At 47.3% G+C, this 17,921-nt stretch overlaps 1 protein-coding gene across 3 annotated transcripts in view; it reads left to right on the forward strand.

Annotated features, from left to right (window-relative positions):
• USP19 (ubiquitin specific peptidase 19) overlaps window positions 1-17,921 on the forward strand; it is an 82,539-nt gene that overhangs the window by 36,012 nt on the left and 28,606 nt on the right. For all 3 annotated transcript variants that reach the window (XM_066596780.1, XM_066596779.1, XM_066596781.1), the window contains exons 15-17: window positions 8,687-8,797; window positions 11,684-11,785; window positions 14,276-14,416. In XM_066596780.1, coding sequence (XP_066452877.1) covers window positions 8,687-8,797; window positions 11,684-11,785; window positions 14,276-14,416 — 354 coding nt within the window. The remainder of the gene's footprint in view (window positions 1-8,686; window positions 8,798-11,683; window positions 11,786-14,275; window positions 14,417-17,921) is intronic.

The following is a 17,921-nucleotide window of genomic DNA, read 5'->3' on the forward strand; positions in this document are numbered from 1 at the left end:
AGGACACGCAAGAGGAGGAGGTCCCGCAGTAGCGAGGACTCCCCCCGGAGGTCACGGCGCACCAGGAGGTCAGGTAGGTCCCCCAGGTCCAGGCGGTCCGGGGACTCTCGCGGCTCCCACGGTTCCAGAGAATCTGTGCATACGTATCATAGATCACGGCACTCGTCGCGATCCCGATATTCTACAAGACAGGCCCGGGCTCACCATGAGTCCCCACGAGCGTCGTGCTCTCGGGCATCCCATGACACGGCACAAACGGCAGGTGAGGGCAGTGGGTCGGAAGACTACGACCGCTCTGATGCCTCGTCAATGTCTGAACTAGACGAAGAGCAAGTGTCACGCCTAGCCAGCCTAATGGACAGCCTGGTGATATCCGTAAGGGAAACCCTCCAGGTTACGGAAGAAACAGTAGAAACGGCCCCGTCCACGGTGTCGTTTAGACGACAGAGGAAATCACGACAGGTCTTTCCGGACCACCCGGATTTCTCGGAAGCCCTTAACAAGGAGTGGCAGAACCCGGATAAAAAATTCAGGCAACCCGGGAAGACTTGGGAAATTACTTACCCGTTCCCAGGGGGCTTGAAAAAGAGTTGGGCGGTACCTCCAGTAGTCGACCCACCCGTGTCACGACTAGCTAAGAGCACAGCATTGCCAACAGCCGAAGTAGCGACGCTAGCGAACCCGCAAGACAGGAAGCTGGACACCTTGGCAAAAACAGTGTTTCAAGCCACAGGCACAGCCTTGCAACCGATATTTGCGGCTGCATGGGTCAGTAAGGCGTCCACAGCCTGGGCCAAACAATTACGGAAAGACATCATAGCAGGCGCTCCACCAAGCGAGTTGCTCGAGCTGACAGATAATATCATACAGGCAAATAAGTTTGTATGCACAGCTCAGCTTGACGCAGCCAAATTTGTGGCCCGGGCGTCCGCCGCATCGGTAGCGACAAGGAGAACACTCTGGCTGAAGAGCTGGTCAGCGGATACAGCGTCCAAAATAGCGCTAACGAAATTGCCGTTTGAGGGAGACAGACTATTCGGCCCCAAACTGGATGTCATGATAAAGGACGCCACAGGCGGCAAGAGCACGTCACTACCGCAAATGGCGGCAAGGAAGGAGAAGGCCCCATTAAGAAAGAAGCCGTTCTTTAGGCCCTTTCGGCGCTTTCCATCCCGCCCAGGGGCGGGGCAGTGGTCCCACTCTACGAGAACCCCTGCAGAGTCAAAGAGGGGCCCCTCATTTAAAACAAAACAGCCGTGGCGACCACGACCCGGAACATCGAAAATGGCGGGACCAAAAAACGTGGCATGAGGCACTGCCCCCACCCAGTGTCACCAGGGTGGGGGGCAGACTCTCCCAATTTTGGGAGACATGGGGGAGGCGCGTGAACGACAAGTGGGTACAGGAGATTGTGACATCCGGGTACTCAATCGAATTCACAACCCTCCCACGGAATTTTTTCTGCAAGTCCAGAGTGCCGTCCTCTCCGGAAGGGGTAGCCAACCTACAACAAGCAGTACAGAACCTACTGGCACAAGGGGTTGTGAAACCGGTGCCAGGAGCCCAGGAGAGGCAGGGGTTCTACTCGAACCTTTTCCTAGTACCCAAAAAGGATGGCAGAGTGAGACCGGTCCTGGACTTAAGGAGATTGAATCGATTCGTCAGGACAAAACATTTCCGGATGGAGTCAGTCAAGTCCGTGATAACATCCATGCAGCCGGGGGAATTTCTGTCCTCGATAGATATCAAGGACGCCTACCTTCATATCCCAATCCGGGAAACACATCAGAAATTCCTCCGCTTCGAAACACAGGGAAGGCACTTTCAGTTTACGGCGCTGCCATTCGGCCTGTCTACGTCACCAAGAGTTTTCACGAAGGTACTAGCGGCAGTGATGGCGCTAGTTCATGCGGAAGGTATAGAAGCTATTCCATACCTAGACGACATACTAATAAAAGCACCATCGTTGGACGACAACGTCAGGAGCCTGAACGTCACGATAAAAACCCTACAAGAATTCGGCTGGATAGTGAACCACGAAAAGTCATGTCTAAAACCAACACAACGTTTGCAATTTCTGGGCATGATATTCGACACCAGCCTCCACCGGATCCGGCTACCTCAAGCAAAGGCACACAAGCTCCGGCAGGGCGTCCGGTCCCTAAGGCAGGGGAAACCACTGACCATCAGATACTGCATGGCTATCCTGGGCCAGATGGTGGCAGCATTCGAGGCAATCCCTTTCGCTCAGTTCCGATCAAGGATGTTACAACACCTGATACTGTCACGCTGGGATGGGTCCCGGCTGACCCTGGAACGGCAGATCCAGATAACCCCTCAGGTCCGAGGGTCACTGAAATGGTGGCTGAGACCTGGCAGACTGCAGGCAGGGCGACCGTTGGGCCCCAGGCAATGGACAGTAGTGACGACGGACGCCAGCCTTTCAGGTTGGGGCGGAACACTGAGGGACCAATCGGTTCAGGGAGAGTGGTCACAAAGAGAGGCAAGGCTTCACATAAACATTCTAGAACTGCGAGCTATCTACCGGACGCTCCAACACTTCGGGCCCAGTCTCAAGAGAAAAAGCGTACGCATTCAGACGGACAACACCACAGCGGTGGCCTATATCAACCGGCAAGGTGGGACACGGAGCTCGTCGGTAATGAGCGAGGTGGCAGCCATACTGACATGGGCAGAGAGGCATCTAAGCTCAATATCCGCGGTGTACATCCCCGGAGTAGAAAACTGGATGGCGGATTACCTAAGCCGGGAAAGGATAGATCCCGGCGAATGGGGCCTGCATCCAGAAATTTTTCAGACGATATGCCGGAAATGGGGCACACCAGATGTGGACCTCATGGCGTCACGGTTGAACTGCAAGATACACCCATTTGTGTCCCGAGCCCGGGACCCACAGGCAGCGGCAACCGATGCCCTGACAATTCCGTGGAGGGAGTACAAACTCCTATACGTATTCCCGCCAATCCCGCTCATACCGAGGATCCTGGGAAAAATCAAGCAGGAAGGGCGACCGGCGATATTGGTAGCACCAAATTGGCCAAGAAGGAGCTGGTACGCGGCCATCATGGAGATGCTGTACGACACACCGTGGCACCTTCCGGAGCGAAGAGACCTGCTATCCCAGGGGCCTTTTGTTCACCCGGATTCCAGGTCTCTACATTTGACGGCCTGGCCGTTGAGACCGAGGTATTGAGAAGGAAGGGTTATGCGGAGAATGTCATCCAGACAATGATACGAGCCAGGAAAGCAGCCTCATCAGCAATCTACTATAGAGTCTGGAAGCGCTTCTTCATCTGGTGCGAGGAGAGGCGTTTACAACCAATGCAATTTTCGGTGTCCAGGATTCTTGCATTCCTACAATCAGGCCTTGAAGTAGGATTAAGGGTAGGGTCGCTGAGGGGCCAGGTATCAGCACTAACGGTACTGTTCCAAAGACCAATTGCAAACAGGATGGCAGTACGGACTTTCCTGCAAGGAGTTGCCCATACAACACCCCCGTTTAAGCCTCCGGTCCAAACTTGGGAGCTCAATCTCGTGTTAGACACTATTACGGACCAGCCGTTTGAGCCGCTCAAGGAAATCCCGATGCGGTTACTAACCTGGAAGGTGGCATTCCTCGTCGCCATCACATCGATCCGAAGGGTCTCGGAACTAGCGGCACTGTCTATACAAACACCATATATGGCCTTTCACCAGGACAAAGTGGTACTAAGACCATCACCCGAGTTTTTACCAAAAGTAGTCTCTCAGTTTCATATTAATGAGGAAATCGTTTTGCCCTCCTTTTGTCCAAATCCAGTACACAAAAAGGAAAAACTACTACACCACCTGGACGTAGTAAGGGCGCTGAGAACCTATGTGAAGAGAACAAGGGATTTCCGCAAGACCAACTCCCTCTTCGTTATTCCGGAGGGGACTCGAAGGGGCCTAGCAGCTTCAAAAGTCACCCTATCAAAATGGATAAGGTCCCTGATAACGGAAGCATATCGAGCCTCGGGACGCTCGCCACCATTTCGGGTTACGGCCCACTCCACACGGGCGGTGGGGGCCTCCTGGGCAGTCCGTCATGGAGCCTCAGCCCTCCAGGTGTGCAAGGCAGCCACCTGGACGTCCGTGCATACATTTTCGAAATTTTATAGAGTCCATATAGCCGCATCATCCGATGCCGCTCTTGGACGGAAAATCCTGCAGGCGGCAGTCGTTTGACCGCACGTGCAGTGCCCACCCAGTATATGTTTTTTTCGGGACTGCTTGTGAACGTCCCATGGTCTAGGCTGTGGCCCCCAATGATACGGACGAGAAACAGATATTTTTGGTATAACTTACCGTAAAATTTCTTTCTCGTCACGTTCATTGGGGGCCACAGCACCCACCCCTTATTATTTAGGCGGTTGCCGGAACTCTCTGTTCTTCGGTCATTTTTTTGGTGGCAAAGAATTACACCAGATTTATGTTTGGTATGTATATAACACAATATGTATAAATGTACTCCCACTGGCTACCTACTGCTTGCAGACAGACTAATTAGCTGAGTGCCTGCAGGGGGGGATATAGCCAGCGGGGAGGAGCTAACACTTTTTTTGCTTAGTGTCGCCTCCTAGGGCAGTGGCTATATCCCATGGTCTAGGCTGTGGCCCCCAATGAACGTGACGAGAAAGAAATTTTACGGTAAGTTATACCAAAAATATCTGTTTTCTGGGCGTTCAGAACATATACACATTCACTGAATGGCCACTTTATCTACGATTGACACTTCCCTGAATAGAAATTAAAGCAGTGACCCTGGAGTCCAACATAAAATCACGTGACAAGTTTTCCCTGGATCACTTTGTGTGAACCCACATTAGATGAGGAAAATCCAGCGATCTGAGTGACTTTCAATGAGGCCCGGTCATTAGTGCTAGACTAGTCAGGGCTTGGATATAATTGCCAACATTGTGGGGTTTTCTTGTGCAGCAGCATGGAGAGTATAACGAGAATGGCGTGATTGCGGAAAAACATCCAGCAAAAGGGGATCCTGTGGACGGAAGCAACTCCTTGCCGAAAGGGGTCAGAGGAGGATGTCAGGAATTGTTCTAACAAACTGGCTAAGCTCAGTCGGGAGCAGCCAAGTAAAACGCTGGTGCTCCAACTAACGTGTCAGAATACAGCTAGCTGTTATATAGCAGCAGATAACCAGTTCCAGCACCATTGTGTCTGAGAGACAGAAAAGGCGAAAATCCAGCGGGCAAAAGAGCGCAAAAATTGGATCACTGAGCAGTGGAAAAACATCTCGTCACATGGATCCAGATTTCTCTTGCACCGTGCTGATGGGAGGTCAGAATTCGGCACAAGCAGCATGAATCGATGACCCCTTCCTATCAGGAGATGTCAGCACCTTCATCTAATGTGTCACGACTACAATAAACTTCCTGTCCACGTGGGCCGATATTCCTGCCGAACGATATCATATCATATATCATCTGGTCGCCAAAGGAAGCTCCACTCATTACTAGATGAGGGTCTCTAATAAAGTCGCCGTTCACTGCACAGTGCAGTATGGATGGTTTACATTAGTACTTTACATTAATCATCCTCACTTGGTTGCAGATTACATGGTCGTCCTCTTATTTTCATCGCCTTTTGTGATGGTTTCCGTTTTGGGATGCAGAAATATTATTGCTTTTACTGCTGCATAATACCGACCCTCCAGATAGACTTTTACACAAACATTGTACCACGTCATTTCAATCCTCTGATACTCTGTGTTTTACGAGGGTGGTTATCGGGGCTACTGCTTGTATTGGACTCGTCCGTCCTTATATCTACATGCATTTGTGTAAGTCCATACATTCATATCTCAAGGACATGTTATCACCCTCTCCTGAATATTAGTAGTTTACATAGTGCGCTTACCTAAACACTCTGCCTGGGAAGGCGGCCCTGCGATGGGGTTTTAGCTTTCAAAGACAATATTATATTGTCTGGTGGATGAGAACTAGACAGACTGTCTATGACCACATTGTGAGTTTACGATGGAACTTAAAGGGATGTTCCCATCTTATAAAGTCGTGGCATATTGCTAAGATATGTGACCATTTTACAGTTGTGGTCTGACCGCTGGGACCCCCATTGTTCCTGAGAATGAAGGAGCTTCTATGCTATATCAGCATTGTGGTCCTGTGATTCTTCAGATCGGCGGTGGTCTCTGTGTTCACATTGACCTTTTGGCTTCCATTTAACATGCACACCGTGAAAAGCTCCCATTGTATGCATTAAACAGAGGCTGTCGCCCATAAACTATAATGCATCCTGTTAACAGATACTCCACGAGAAAGACCTATTGAAAAGCTCATGTCTTTTTAAGAATGCCTCTGACCAACACGATACAATGGAATGCGTCACCCATAGGCTACCACGTAAAATACAGGGTGAGGCAGAAGTCTGAACACACTCATTTAAGTGGTGTAGCCATCGATTTTCTCGATTATTACATCTGTTTTTTGGAGAAGACTTTTTCAGCGGCCATTTTGAACTCTGAAAAACTTGAGCCTAATTGGATATGGCAAACAGGAAGGGGGTCATATGATATCAGTCTTGGCTAGAATTTACTTGGAAACACACTGGAAGTGTTATTTGTGTCCTATATTTGCTTTTTTAGGAGTTAAGTAAGGGCAAGGTTTCACAAAGTGCTTTACATGACGTATTTAATGTGTCCACCGTTCCGCCGGATGCACATGATTAAACATTTAATCCAGTCTTCGTGAACGCGCTGAAGATCTGCAGGTGATATTTCTTCACAGCACTGTAGGATTCACCATATCAGATGACCCATATGGCATAGTTTTTCTGCGTAGCCTTTAAATGGCCCTAGATATAAAAGTCCAAAATCGTTAAGTCCAGCGGCCATTCAACCGAACCTCTGCGCCCAATTCATTGCCCAGGGAATGGCACATCCAGACATCTGTGTACAGCCACAAAGTGCAGATGTGTGCCATCCTGTTGAAAGCTATGTGAGAACTCCTGTTCTCTTGAAACACAAAGGGAAATATGGCATCCTGTAACATCTGGAGGTATTTCTCATCATTAAGTGATGCATCAACAATTTACCAACTTTGACCTTGCTTAAAAAGTACCTGCACCTTGATGCTGGAGCAGTTGTGCTCTGCCGGCTGTCTTTGGCTCCTTCTAGAAGCTGAAGGCTGCCTGATACAGGGGGCTACATGAGACTGTCTTCAGCTGCCAGAAGGAGCCGAAAACTGACGACAGAGCACAAGTGCTCCAGCATGAAAGTACAGGTACTCTAACACCTAAATAAGAAAGATGGGACAAAACTGACATTTCTAGCGTGTTTGAAAGTTTCTAGCTAAGACTGATACATTTTAATATCCCCTTCCCGTCTGAAAAACCTGAGCTGAATTCAAGATAGCTGAGTTCAAAGTGGCCACTGAAAATGTCTCCTCCAACAAAAATATTTTGGTGCTATAGTTCCTTCAAAGTCTATGAAAGCTCCAGATGGACCTAGTAAAAGCATATTCTTCCACCTCCAGACAGATGGCAAGGGAGTGCATATATGACTAGTATTATTAAACAGAGAGCGGTTCTTTTTTGTTCTTTGTTTTTTGCTTGTTTTTTTTCCCTAAATGTAGAAATTTTTTTTTTTCCTGATTCCATTGTGTGTACATGACTACGAGGCAGCCACCTTGCCAGAGCTACATTTAATAGCACTTAGAGATATGCTTTACAGCAGCTTCATGGGCCAGCCATACAATGGACGGGAGAGAACCAATTGACTTGCATGGGGGACTTTTCTAGGCATGCCCTGTGATCTGTGCAGAGGTCATTTTGCAGGGAGGGGAGTTGATAGTTACAGCTGATCACCTATTGTGAATGGTTGATCCTGTTCTCTACATATAGGTGTTACCTCTCTATATAAAGGTGCATTTACACAACAAGATGATCACTCAAAAGGCATTTAAATGACAGTTTTGAGCGATTACTTTGCATAAGCTCTTAAGTAGCTAATTAGCTACTTAAGAGCTTATTAGTGTGTAAATGAAGGCTCCCCCTGTTTGCAGAAGACAGTGGGAGATCTGTCTTCTGCAAACAGCTGCTTTGTTCTCTGAGCTGTCAGCTGGTATCCCGCTAAGTTGGTAGCGCCGAGAACAGCAGGAGCTGCTTCTTTTCCAGAGCTTTCTCTGAGAGATCCAAGCAGGATACCAGGTGAACGAATTCTGTCAGCTGGTATCCCGCGGAGAACTCTGTGTGTGGCACTGATGAGGCTCATTGCTGACTTTTAGCTCTATTAGAAATCGGTGATGACTGAACAGTGCACGATGGCCGCGCGTTTAGACACAACGATTATTGATCAAAAGATGGCTTTTGAGCGATAATCTTTGTCTAAATGGGCCTTAATCCTATCTGTGAGGTTAGTGAGACGACTGCTGCAAAGATTCCTCTACAGATCAGGAAGTAACAGACTGTTAGGCTCTGTGGTCAGTGCGAAAAAGACTGAATTTTAGTAAATTTTAAAAAATGAATTGTGCCTGAAAAGTAAGAAAAAAAATGTCCCTTTTGCTCTATGCGAAGCTTCTTTATATTTTCCGTGACCATTCATAGTATGGGGCCTGTCATGCTGCTTTCTGACTTTCTGCTCTGCTTATCTCATCTTATTTTCTCATTGCAGGTTTCCATCACATTTGATCCTTTCCTGTATTTACCGGTTCCCTTACCACAAAAGCAGAAGGTTCTCACTGTGTATTATTTTGCAAAAGAACCACATAAGAAGCCAATAAAGGTGAGACTCATCAGGGTTGTCTCGAAGGGTCTTGATAAATTGGTTGTGTGTGTCTGTGGTGAGCACAGGGCTGAGCAGAGTAAGTTTGGATGACTGTGTCTACCACCCAACCGATTGGTAATGCCCACTGTATATTCCCATACAGCACTTCAGTGTGGGTGCTGACTGTGAGTGTAGCATGAGCTGCTCCAGTGAGTTGGTGGCGTTGCATCATTCTCCTTCAATTTCTCTCTCCCCCCCCCCCCCACCCAAGTTGGTGAGTGTGGGCCAATGTTCTCTACTATAGAAACAATTGAGTGTCAAGTCTCCCTCTATTGGCATTCATCCATGGCATGACCACCAGTCTCCTCTATGACACAATCAAGGAGATTTCACCCATTTAAAGGAGTCTGAGAGGGGGTGCATTATTGAAATGTGAGAAGCTGGATGGTTGTATCAACGAGTTAGCCGCCACCTGGGCCGTTTTGACCAGTGGATGCTTGAGGGCACTCGCACAAGGCGACCGTGCTTAGGACATTCTCAACACATGGCAAGGGTGTCACAGGGATGCCTCCACAACATTGCCACACTTCTGTGGATACCCGATCGCCAGATGTATCGTCTATGGGACCATCTGGGACGCCAACTTCGACAGCCTACAAGTTTGCACGATCTAGAGGCTGTTTCAGCAAATGTGGAATGATATGCCACAGGATACCATAAAGAACGTGTATGCCTCCATGCCCGTCTGTATCACCTCTTACATATATAATATTGCTGCAAGGTAAGAATGCTTTAAAAAATAAGTGTTAATAGTTTATTTTTGTCTGTTAACAAAAGTGAATGAAGAAGAGAAATTTACATCAAATCCATATTTGGTGTGACCACCATTTGCCTTCAAAACGGCATCAGTTCTTCTAGGTACACTTGCACACAGTCAGGGATTTTGTAGGATTAGTCAATGGTTACCCAATTATACCAAACGGGAATAATCATTTTCATATGTAGGTTGAAATACTGTCATTAAAAGTGGGGAACAGCCAAACTGCTGAAAAGGGGAGGTTATGGAAAACAGTTTTATTGTCACAAGCCATAAACCACAGCAAGACTGAGCACAGCTACAAGACACAAGGTAGTTACGCTGTATCAGCAAGGTCTCTCCCAGTCAGAGATTTCACAGCAGACTGGGGTTTCCAGATGTGCTGTTCAAGCTCTTTTCAAGAAGTGCAAAGAAATGAATGTTAAAGGGGTTGTCCCGCGGCAGCAAGTGGGTCTATACACTTCTGTATGGCCATATTAATGCACTTTGTAATGTACATTGTGCATTAATTATGAGCCATACAGAAGTTATAAAAAGTTTTTCACTTACCTGCTCCGTTGCTGGCGTCCTCGTCTCCATGGTTGCCGTCTAATTTTCGCCGTCTAATGGCCAAATTAGACGCGCTTGCGCAGTCCGGGTCGTCTTATCTTCTCAATGGGGCTCCGTGTAGCTCCGCCCCGTCACGTGCCGATTCCAGCCAATCAGGAGGCTGGAATCGGCAATGGACCGCACAGAAGCCCTGCGGTCCACGGAGGGAGAAGATGCCCGCGGCCATCTTCACCGGGTAAGTAAGAAGTCACCGGAGCGTGGGGATTCAGGTAAGCGCTGTTCGGTGATCTTTTTTAACCCCTGCATCGGGGTTGTCTCGCGCCGAACCGGGGGGGGGGGGGGGTTGAAAAAAAAAAAACAACCCGTTTTGGCGCGGGACAACCCCTTTAAGGAGTGTGGAAGCAGTGGTCGGCCAAGGAAACTAGGTGCAGCAGATGAAAGGCACATCATGCTTACTTCCCTTCAAAATCGGAACATGTGTGCAGCAGTGCCATCAGCTCAGAACAGTCAGAACCCAATAGAACCCGGGTACATCTATCTACTGCTCAGAGAATTCTTTCCAGAAGTCGTCCTCATGGAAAAGTGTTAGCAAAAAAAAAAAAAAAAACATACCTTCTACATAGAGACAAGGCCAAATGACTCAACAGTAATTTAAAACTTAGGAACTGGGGTGCAGAAAAATGGCAGCAGGCACTCGGGATTGAGGGGTCAAAACGTGAAATATATGGTACAGAAGACTGTTCGCAAAACGACTGGAAAGCTGTATAACAAAGCGTGTCTGCATGCAGCAGTAAAGCATGGCGGAGGGGAGTACAACAAGGAGTGTCTGCAGGCTATAGTAAAGCATGGTGGAGGGTCCTTTGTAAGTTTGGGGCTGCATTTCAGCAAATGGAGTTGGGGATTTGGTCAGGATTAATGTTGACCTCAATGCATAGAAATACAGGCAGACACTTATCATTTGATACCATTAGGGTGTCTGATTGGCTACAAATATATTCTGCAGCAGAATGACCCCAAACTTAGAGCCAATGTCATTGAGAATGAACTTCAAGAACAAGGAGTCCTGGAAGTGATGATATGGCCCCACAGAGCCCTGATCTCACCATCGTCCAGTCTGTCTGGGGGTTACATGAAGACAGACAGGTTGGAGTAAGTCTACATCCACAGAAGATCTATGCTTGGTTCTCCAAGATGTCTGAAGGAACTCTGCAGGGAGGTTGTTCCAAACACTGTGTATAAGTGTACCTGGAAGAACTGATGCTGTTGTGAAGCTAGAGGGCCATAACACCAAATACTGATGGGATTTACATTTCTTTTTGTTCACTTTGTATTTTGTTAATTAACAGAAATAAACGAAACCCTTTTTTTTTTTTTCTTTTTTTTTTTTAAAGCATTCTTACTTTGCAGCCTTTTTTCCACACCTGCCTAAAATGTTTGTACAGTGCTGTATGTATATATCTTTGTATATCTGTGTGTCTGTCCTATATGTAATGTACTTTCCTCATATTGTTCCCTAAAACCTAATCCCTGCCTTCCAGTTCTTGGTCAGTATCGGTAAGGAAAACTCCAGTGCGGCAGACGTCTTGGAGTCTATTTCTCAGAGCGTCAGAGTGAAAACTGAAAATCTGAAGCTAGCAGAGGTATCAATGGCTTTTATTAAATCTCTATAGTGTGACTCTGATTTGTCATGTTTTTTTTTTTTTTCTTCCTTAATGCTCAGTGACCATGTGCAGATCACTTTTTAGATTTAGTTTGTAAGAACAACTAGACTGTCAGAGAAGACCTCTGTATGGTGCAGGGAGCAGCGTCACATCCCACCAGGACAAAATAAAGAATCCCAGTGGAAACGCTTGTGAAAGGATTTCCTATTAAGTTCTAATGGGTTCTAATTTCCTTCTTGGCAATAAAGACCAGTCATCTCCTCATATCACTGGGGCTTCCTACATGATTTTGTAGCTGTGGCCCCTCTGTGTCCAACTAAGGCCTCATGTCCACGGGCAAAAGAAGAATTAAAATCCGCAGCGGATTTTAACTCTTCTCCTGCCTGCGGATGTGCATCCAATAGGGATGCATTGACCACCCGCGGGTAGATAAATACCCGCAGATGGTCAATAAAAGTGATTTCAAAAAAAAATGGAGCATGAAAAAATCTGGACCATGCTCCATTTTCGTGCGGGTCTCCCGTGGGGGCGGCTCCCGCAGGCTTCCATGGAAGCCGTCCGGATCCGCGGGAGACCAAAATAAGAATTTACTCACCTGCTCCGGATCTTCCCTTCCCCACGGCTTCATCTTCTCTCCGTCGCGGCCGGATCATTTTTTTCTTCGGACCGGCGCATGCGCGGGGCACGCAACCGACGTGCCCTGCGCATCCACTGGGCCGAAGAAAGAAGATCGGACCGCGACGGAGAGAAGATGAAGCCGCGGTGAAGGGAAGATCCGGAGCGTGCGAGAGGTGAGTTAATTCTTATTTTTATGCCTCATGTCCGCGGGGCAGGAGGGACCCGCTACGGATTCTCCATGGAGAATCCGTAGCGGGCCTGATTTTTCCCCGTGGACATGAGGCCTTAGTATTTTATTTTTATTTTTTTTGCATACTATTCTCCCATACCTGCTCTCCTTGGCTTCAGCTCTTGGTGCTGTGAATCTGTCAAGTGGGCAGCACTTCTTAACTGGCAAGAAGCAGTAGAGACCGGTAACTTGGCACATTCACAGTATCAGTAGCCAAATCTTAAGAAGAGACCGTATAGGAGAACAGGAGTGAGCATGAAAAAGACATTGGAGTCTGCGGGGTTGCGGCTGCAAATCTGTGCAGTCTTTTCTATTGAATTACAGTTATGACCTCGTCTTTAACAGAATGGGTATTCTGTTAGTAGAGGAAATTACAAGTTTCACTCATCCACTGGATGGGTAAAAGTTGATAAATTGGTGCAGGTCTAACCCTTATGGCACCCACCAACCCTGTAAGCCCGGGGGACTCGTGATCCCGCTTATTTCACAAAGTGGAATCCCTTCTTCATATTTCTGTAATAGGCTGCTGATCGCACACGCACAGCTCCATTAATTTCAGTGGGCCAGACATATGGCTGAGGGGAGAGTCTGTTGCGGGGGAGGTCGATCAACAACGAGTTGCAATAATCGAGCCGAGAGTTGATGAGGGCAACAGTGACCGTTTTTAGCGTGTCCACAGTGAGAAAAGGACGTACTCTAGCAATGTTCTTGAGGTGCAGCTGACCTGTTCGGGCGAGAGATTGCATGTAGGGGTGAAGGAGAGATCTGAGTCGAATATGACCCCAATGCATCTGGCATGCTGTCTGGGAGTTATGGTGGTGCCACACACTGAGATGGAGATGTCAGGATGAGGTCGGTTAGTAGAGGGTGGAAACACCAGTAGGTCGGTGTTTGAGAGGTTCAGTTTTAGGTAGCGAGAGGTCATAGTGTTAGAGACAACGGACAGACAGTCGGTGGCGTTCTGAAGGAATGTTGCTGTGATGTCCCTGGAGGAGGTATATAGCTGGGTATCATCAGCATAGAGATGGTACTGGAAACCAAATCTCATGATAGTCTATCCAATAAGGGCTGTGTAGATGGATAAGAGGAGGGGGCCGAGGACCGAATCCTGGGGGACCCCAACAGCAAGGGGAAGAGTAGGGGAGGTAGAGCCAGCAAAGCAGAAACTGAAGGAGCGGTTGGATAGGTAGGAGGAGAACCAGGAGAGGGCAGTGTCCTTTAGTCCAATGGAGTGAAGCATAGTGGGGAGAAGTTTGTGGTCGACCATGTCGTATGCTGCAGAGAGGTCAAGGAGGATCAGTAGGGAGTAGTCGCCCCTCGATTAGGCAGTCAGGTCGTTTGACACTTTAGTCAGGGCGACTTCTGTCGAGTGTAGGGGGCGGAAGCCGGACTGTAGAGGATCAAGAAGAGCGTTTCCTGAGAGATGGCTTATAAGGCGAGAGTAATAGCAGTTGTATCCCTTTACATAGGACTCCCATACTGAATGAGCCTTACACATCACCTTCTGCATATTGGGTGGCACTTGGAACATATTTGCAGGATTGAAGGGATCTTGTGAAACTGACGTTTCTGATGTTATATAAATTTCTTTACATGTCTTTTGGGTCTTGATTTTCCTATAGGTGGTGAAGAACCGTTTCAACCGGATGTTTAACCCCTCGTGCTCTGTGGATTCAGTCTCCCCCTCTGACCAGCTATTTTGCTTTGAAGTTTTGTCTCCTGAACTCGCCAAGGAACATGTAGTTGTTCTACAAGTCCAGCAGGTAATTGGTGGCTCTTCAGCTTTACAGGGATTTTCTCATGAAGGCTGACCCCCATCCATACACTACATCCTACCAGAAGTGATTGGCCAGCTGAGCAAGAATGAAAAGTGGTATTTATTTCTATATGTTAATACTTAGTGGGGCTACTTTGGCCATAATGACATCAGGTACTCTCCGTGGTATATTTTCTACTAATGTCTGATACACTTCAGCTGGCAAGTCCCTCCATTCATCCTGCAAAGCCTGGGGAGTTCTCCCGAAGGAGAAGGACACTGTTCATATTACCTAAGAGTAGATCAGGGACGCGCCAGGTGATTAAAGGAGATGTCTCGAGGAAGCAGTTAATTTTTTTTTTTGCCCAGTCCCCCCCATTAAACATACATTACAAAGCCCCCCTGTAAATGACATTTCTAGCTGGTTCGTACTTACCGTTCCAGCGTTTCAGCAACTTATAAAAGTTTCCTCAAGATGGCCGCCGGCTCTTTCCCCGTCGCTCGCTGCAGCCCGACGTGCGCGCTCCCGAGACGCCGCCAGCTGTGTCTCCATGGCAACCGGACGCATCGCAGCCGCCGACCAGATGCCCCGCAGCCGCCGACCAGACAGCAGGTAACCGGCGCTAGCCCCCGGCTCCCCAGCGCTAGACCCTCAGCCCAGGTGAAGGCCCCGGAGCCCAGCGCTAGGTTCCGGAGCCTAGCGGCAGCCCCCCCCGGCCTAGCGACAGCCCCCCCCGGCGCAGCCCGGCCTAGCGGCAGCCCCCCCCGGCCTAGCGACAGCCCCCCCGGCGCAGCCCGGCGCAGCGGCAGCCCCCCCGGCCTAGCGACAGCCCCCCCCATCACAGCGGCAGCCCCCCCCCGGCCTAGCGACAGCCCCCCCGGCCTAGCGACAGCCCCCCCATCACAGCGGCAGCCCCCCCCGGCGCAGCGACAGCCCCCCCGGCGCAGCGACAGCCCCCCCGGCGCAGCGACAGCCCCCCCCCCGGCGCAGCCCGGCGCAGCGGCAGCCCCCCCCCCGACCCATCACTTACCTGGGACGCTTCTCGGGGCTGCTGGGCTGGGCTGGGCTTCTCCGCTGGGCAGCTCCAGTTTCTGCACCTTCCTCTAACAGAGGATGGTGCAGAATGGCCGCTTCAGCGCGCTCCCGAGCAGTGACAGCTCGTCTGCGCATGCGCAGAAGAGCTGTAGCGGGGAGCACACTGAAGCGGCTCGCGCTGAGCAGAAGACCGGACTGCGCAAGCGCGTCTAAAAAAGCAAGCTGCCAGCGAATTTAGACGGAACCATGGAGACGAGGACGCTAGCAACGGAGCAGGTAAGTGGAATAACTTCTGTATGGCTCATATTTAATGCACAATGTACATTACAAAGTGCATTAATATGGCCATACGGAAGTGTATAACCCCACTTGGTTTCGCGAGACCACCCCTTTAATGCAGTATAATACAATGAGTCAATATTAACTCACCTGGTGCCTGACGGGGAAATCAGCCTGATAAACCCTGTCGGCACCGATGTCCAGGAAGACTTTGCACAGGTTCTTTTATTCCCACATCCGCAGCATGACGGAGAGCAGCAAAAGAATATACAGCAAACAAGCACCTGTCCGGTGCTTGATAGACGGCAATAGTAAAAGAAAAAAGCTGCTTTTGCGCTCGTCGGGATAAAAGATGAAGAGTGTAAATATAATTAAATTTATTTACATAAATACGAGCGATGCGTTTCGGCGAGTACAATCGCCATTTTCAAGCTCAAAAATAAACATACATACAAGTACTACAAAGCAGGTATTTAAATAGTCTACTCACATGCTTCCATATGCTTTCAAAGCAGCAATCAAGGTTGCTCCCAAGGGAAAGGTAGGAGGCGTAGGAAACACCCCTCCCGTCCCACAATTACGTCACTGGTAGTGTCAATTAGAACTACGTCACATGGAACGCTCTGAGCGTTCCATAAATTCAATAATAAAACTTTATTTAAAAACGACCGAAAACACGGTACGGTCAAAATCAAATTCAAATGCATCCAGCCACACTCAATTATAGTGTATTAATGTTGCTATAAACGAAATAGTGTTTAAAAAGCATTCTCATTGTGCATCAATATTCTCATACATTATAAATTTTATTCTATAAGTAATGTGTGTGTGTGTGTATGTATGTATGTATGTATGTATGTGTGTGTGTATATATATATATATATATATATATATATATATATATATATATTATACCATCAATAATCATAATAAATTAATAATTCATGTAAAGACCCTACGGAAACAAGTTACAACAACACAATATATAATAATGATTAATTAATAATAAATAAATAATTAATAAATTGTTAAAAGAAAAATAAATGTGCTAAATTTTTTCTAAAAGTTCCTTCAGTCCGAAGGGGATTAATGTATTGAGGCGGTGTATCCAAAACATTTCTTTTTTTTCTCAATACGGTAATAGATTTTACTTCAATCCTTTCTAACGCTGTGACTCTCATTAAAGACGAGTCCCCATTATGGACATCATTAAAATGTTTGGATAAACTATGTATCCTTAAATTATTTTTTATGTTTTGTCTATGGTTACTGATCCGTTTTTTTAAACTATTTATGGTTCTACCTATGTATTTGAGCTCACAGAGGCACTCTACTAAATAAATAATTTGTGTAGAACTACACGTAAGGTGTTGAGAAATGGGTATTTTTATTTTATTGTGATCTATATGAGTTTTTTTTGTGTGAGATAGCCAAACAACATTTACATTTATTACGCATGCATTTGTAATTTCCCGATTTTTCAGAATCTATAGCTATTAGTTTTTTCTTTTTCCTCTCAGGGTCAGAAGGTGCTATTAAATTTTGTATCGTATTTTTTTCTAAATATTAACAAAGGGTTTTTTTCAAGTTGGTCCGTTAAAAAAGGGTCATTCAATACTATTGGCCAATGTTTTTTAAAAATACAGCAGGATTCACTAAATCATCCCAGACAGATGTCTGTCCAGCGTTTGTTTGAAAAATGGATAACTGAGCAGCACACAAAAATTCTTAATAAAAAGTATTCAGCATCCCCAAATGCCTTTATTTCTCCTTTAAAAGCAGCAACGTTTCGGCTATTATGTGGCCTTTGTCAATTATCCGCATGATGGCCGAAACGTCGCTGCTTTTATGGAGAAATAAAAAACGCATCTTGGGATGCTGAATACTTTTTATTCAGAATTTTTGTGTGCTACTCTTTTACCTATTTTTCACATTTGCCTGAGGGATCCAGTAGGTCAGGATCTACTACTGAGTGTGCACTTACATGGAGGGATCCAGGAGGTCAGGATCTACTACTGAGCGCGCACTTACATGGCTTTCCAACAAAAGTTAGACTTCTCTTTGCTGTGCTGCTGGAAACGATATTTTGCTTTCAGCCAATGTTTAAAGACTTCCATTGAAGGAGAACTCGCCGCCTCCCATGGTAACCTGTTCTACTCGTTGATCACCCTCACTGTCTAATATCTAATCAGTTTCA

The sequence above is a fragment of the Eleutherodactylus coqui genome, chromosome 3 (genome assembly GCF_035609145.1).
Source record: "Eleutherodactylus coqui strain aEleCoq1 chromosome 3, aEleCoq1.hap1, whole genome shotgun sequence".
Lineage (NCBI taxonomy): Eukaryota > Metazoa > Chordata > Amphibia > Anura > Eleutherodactylidae > Eleutherodactylus > Eleutherodactylus coqui.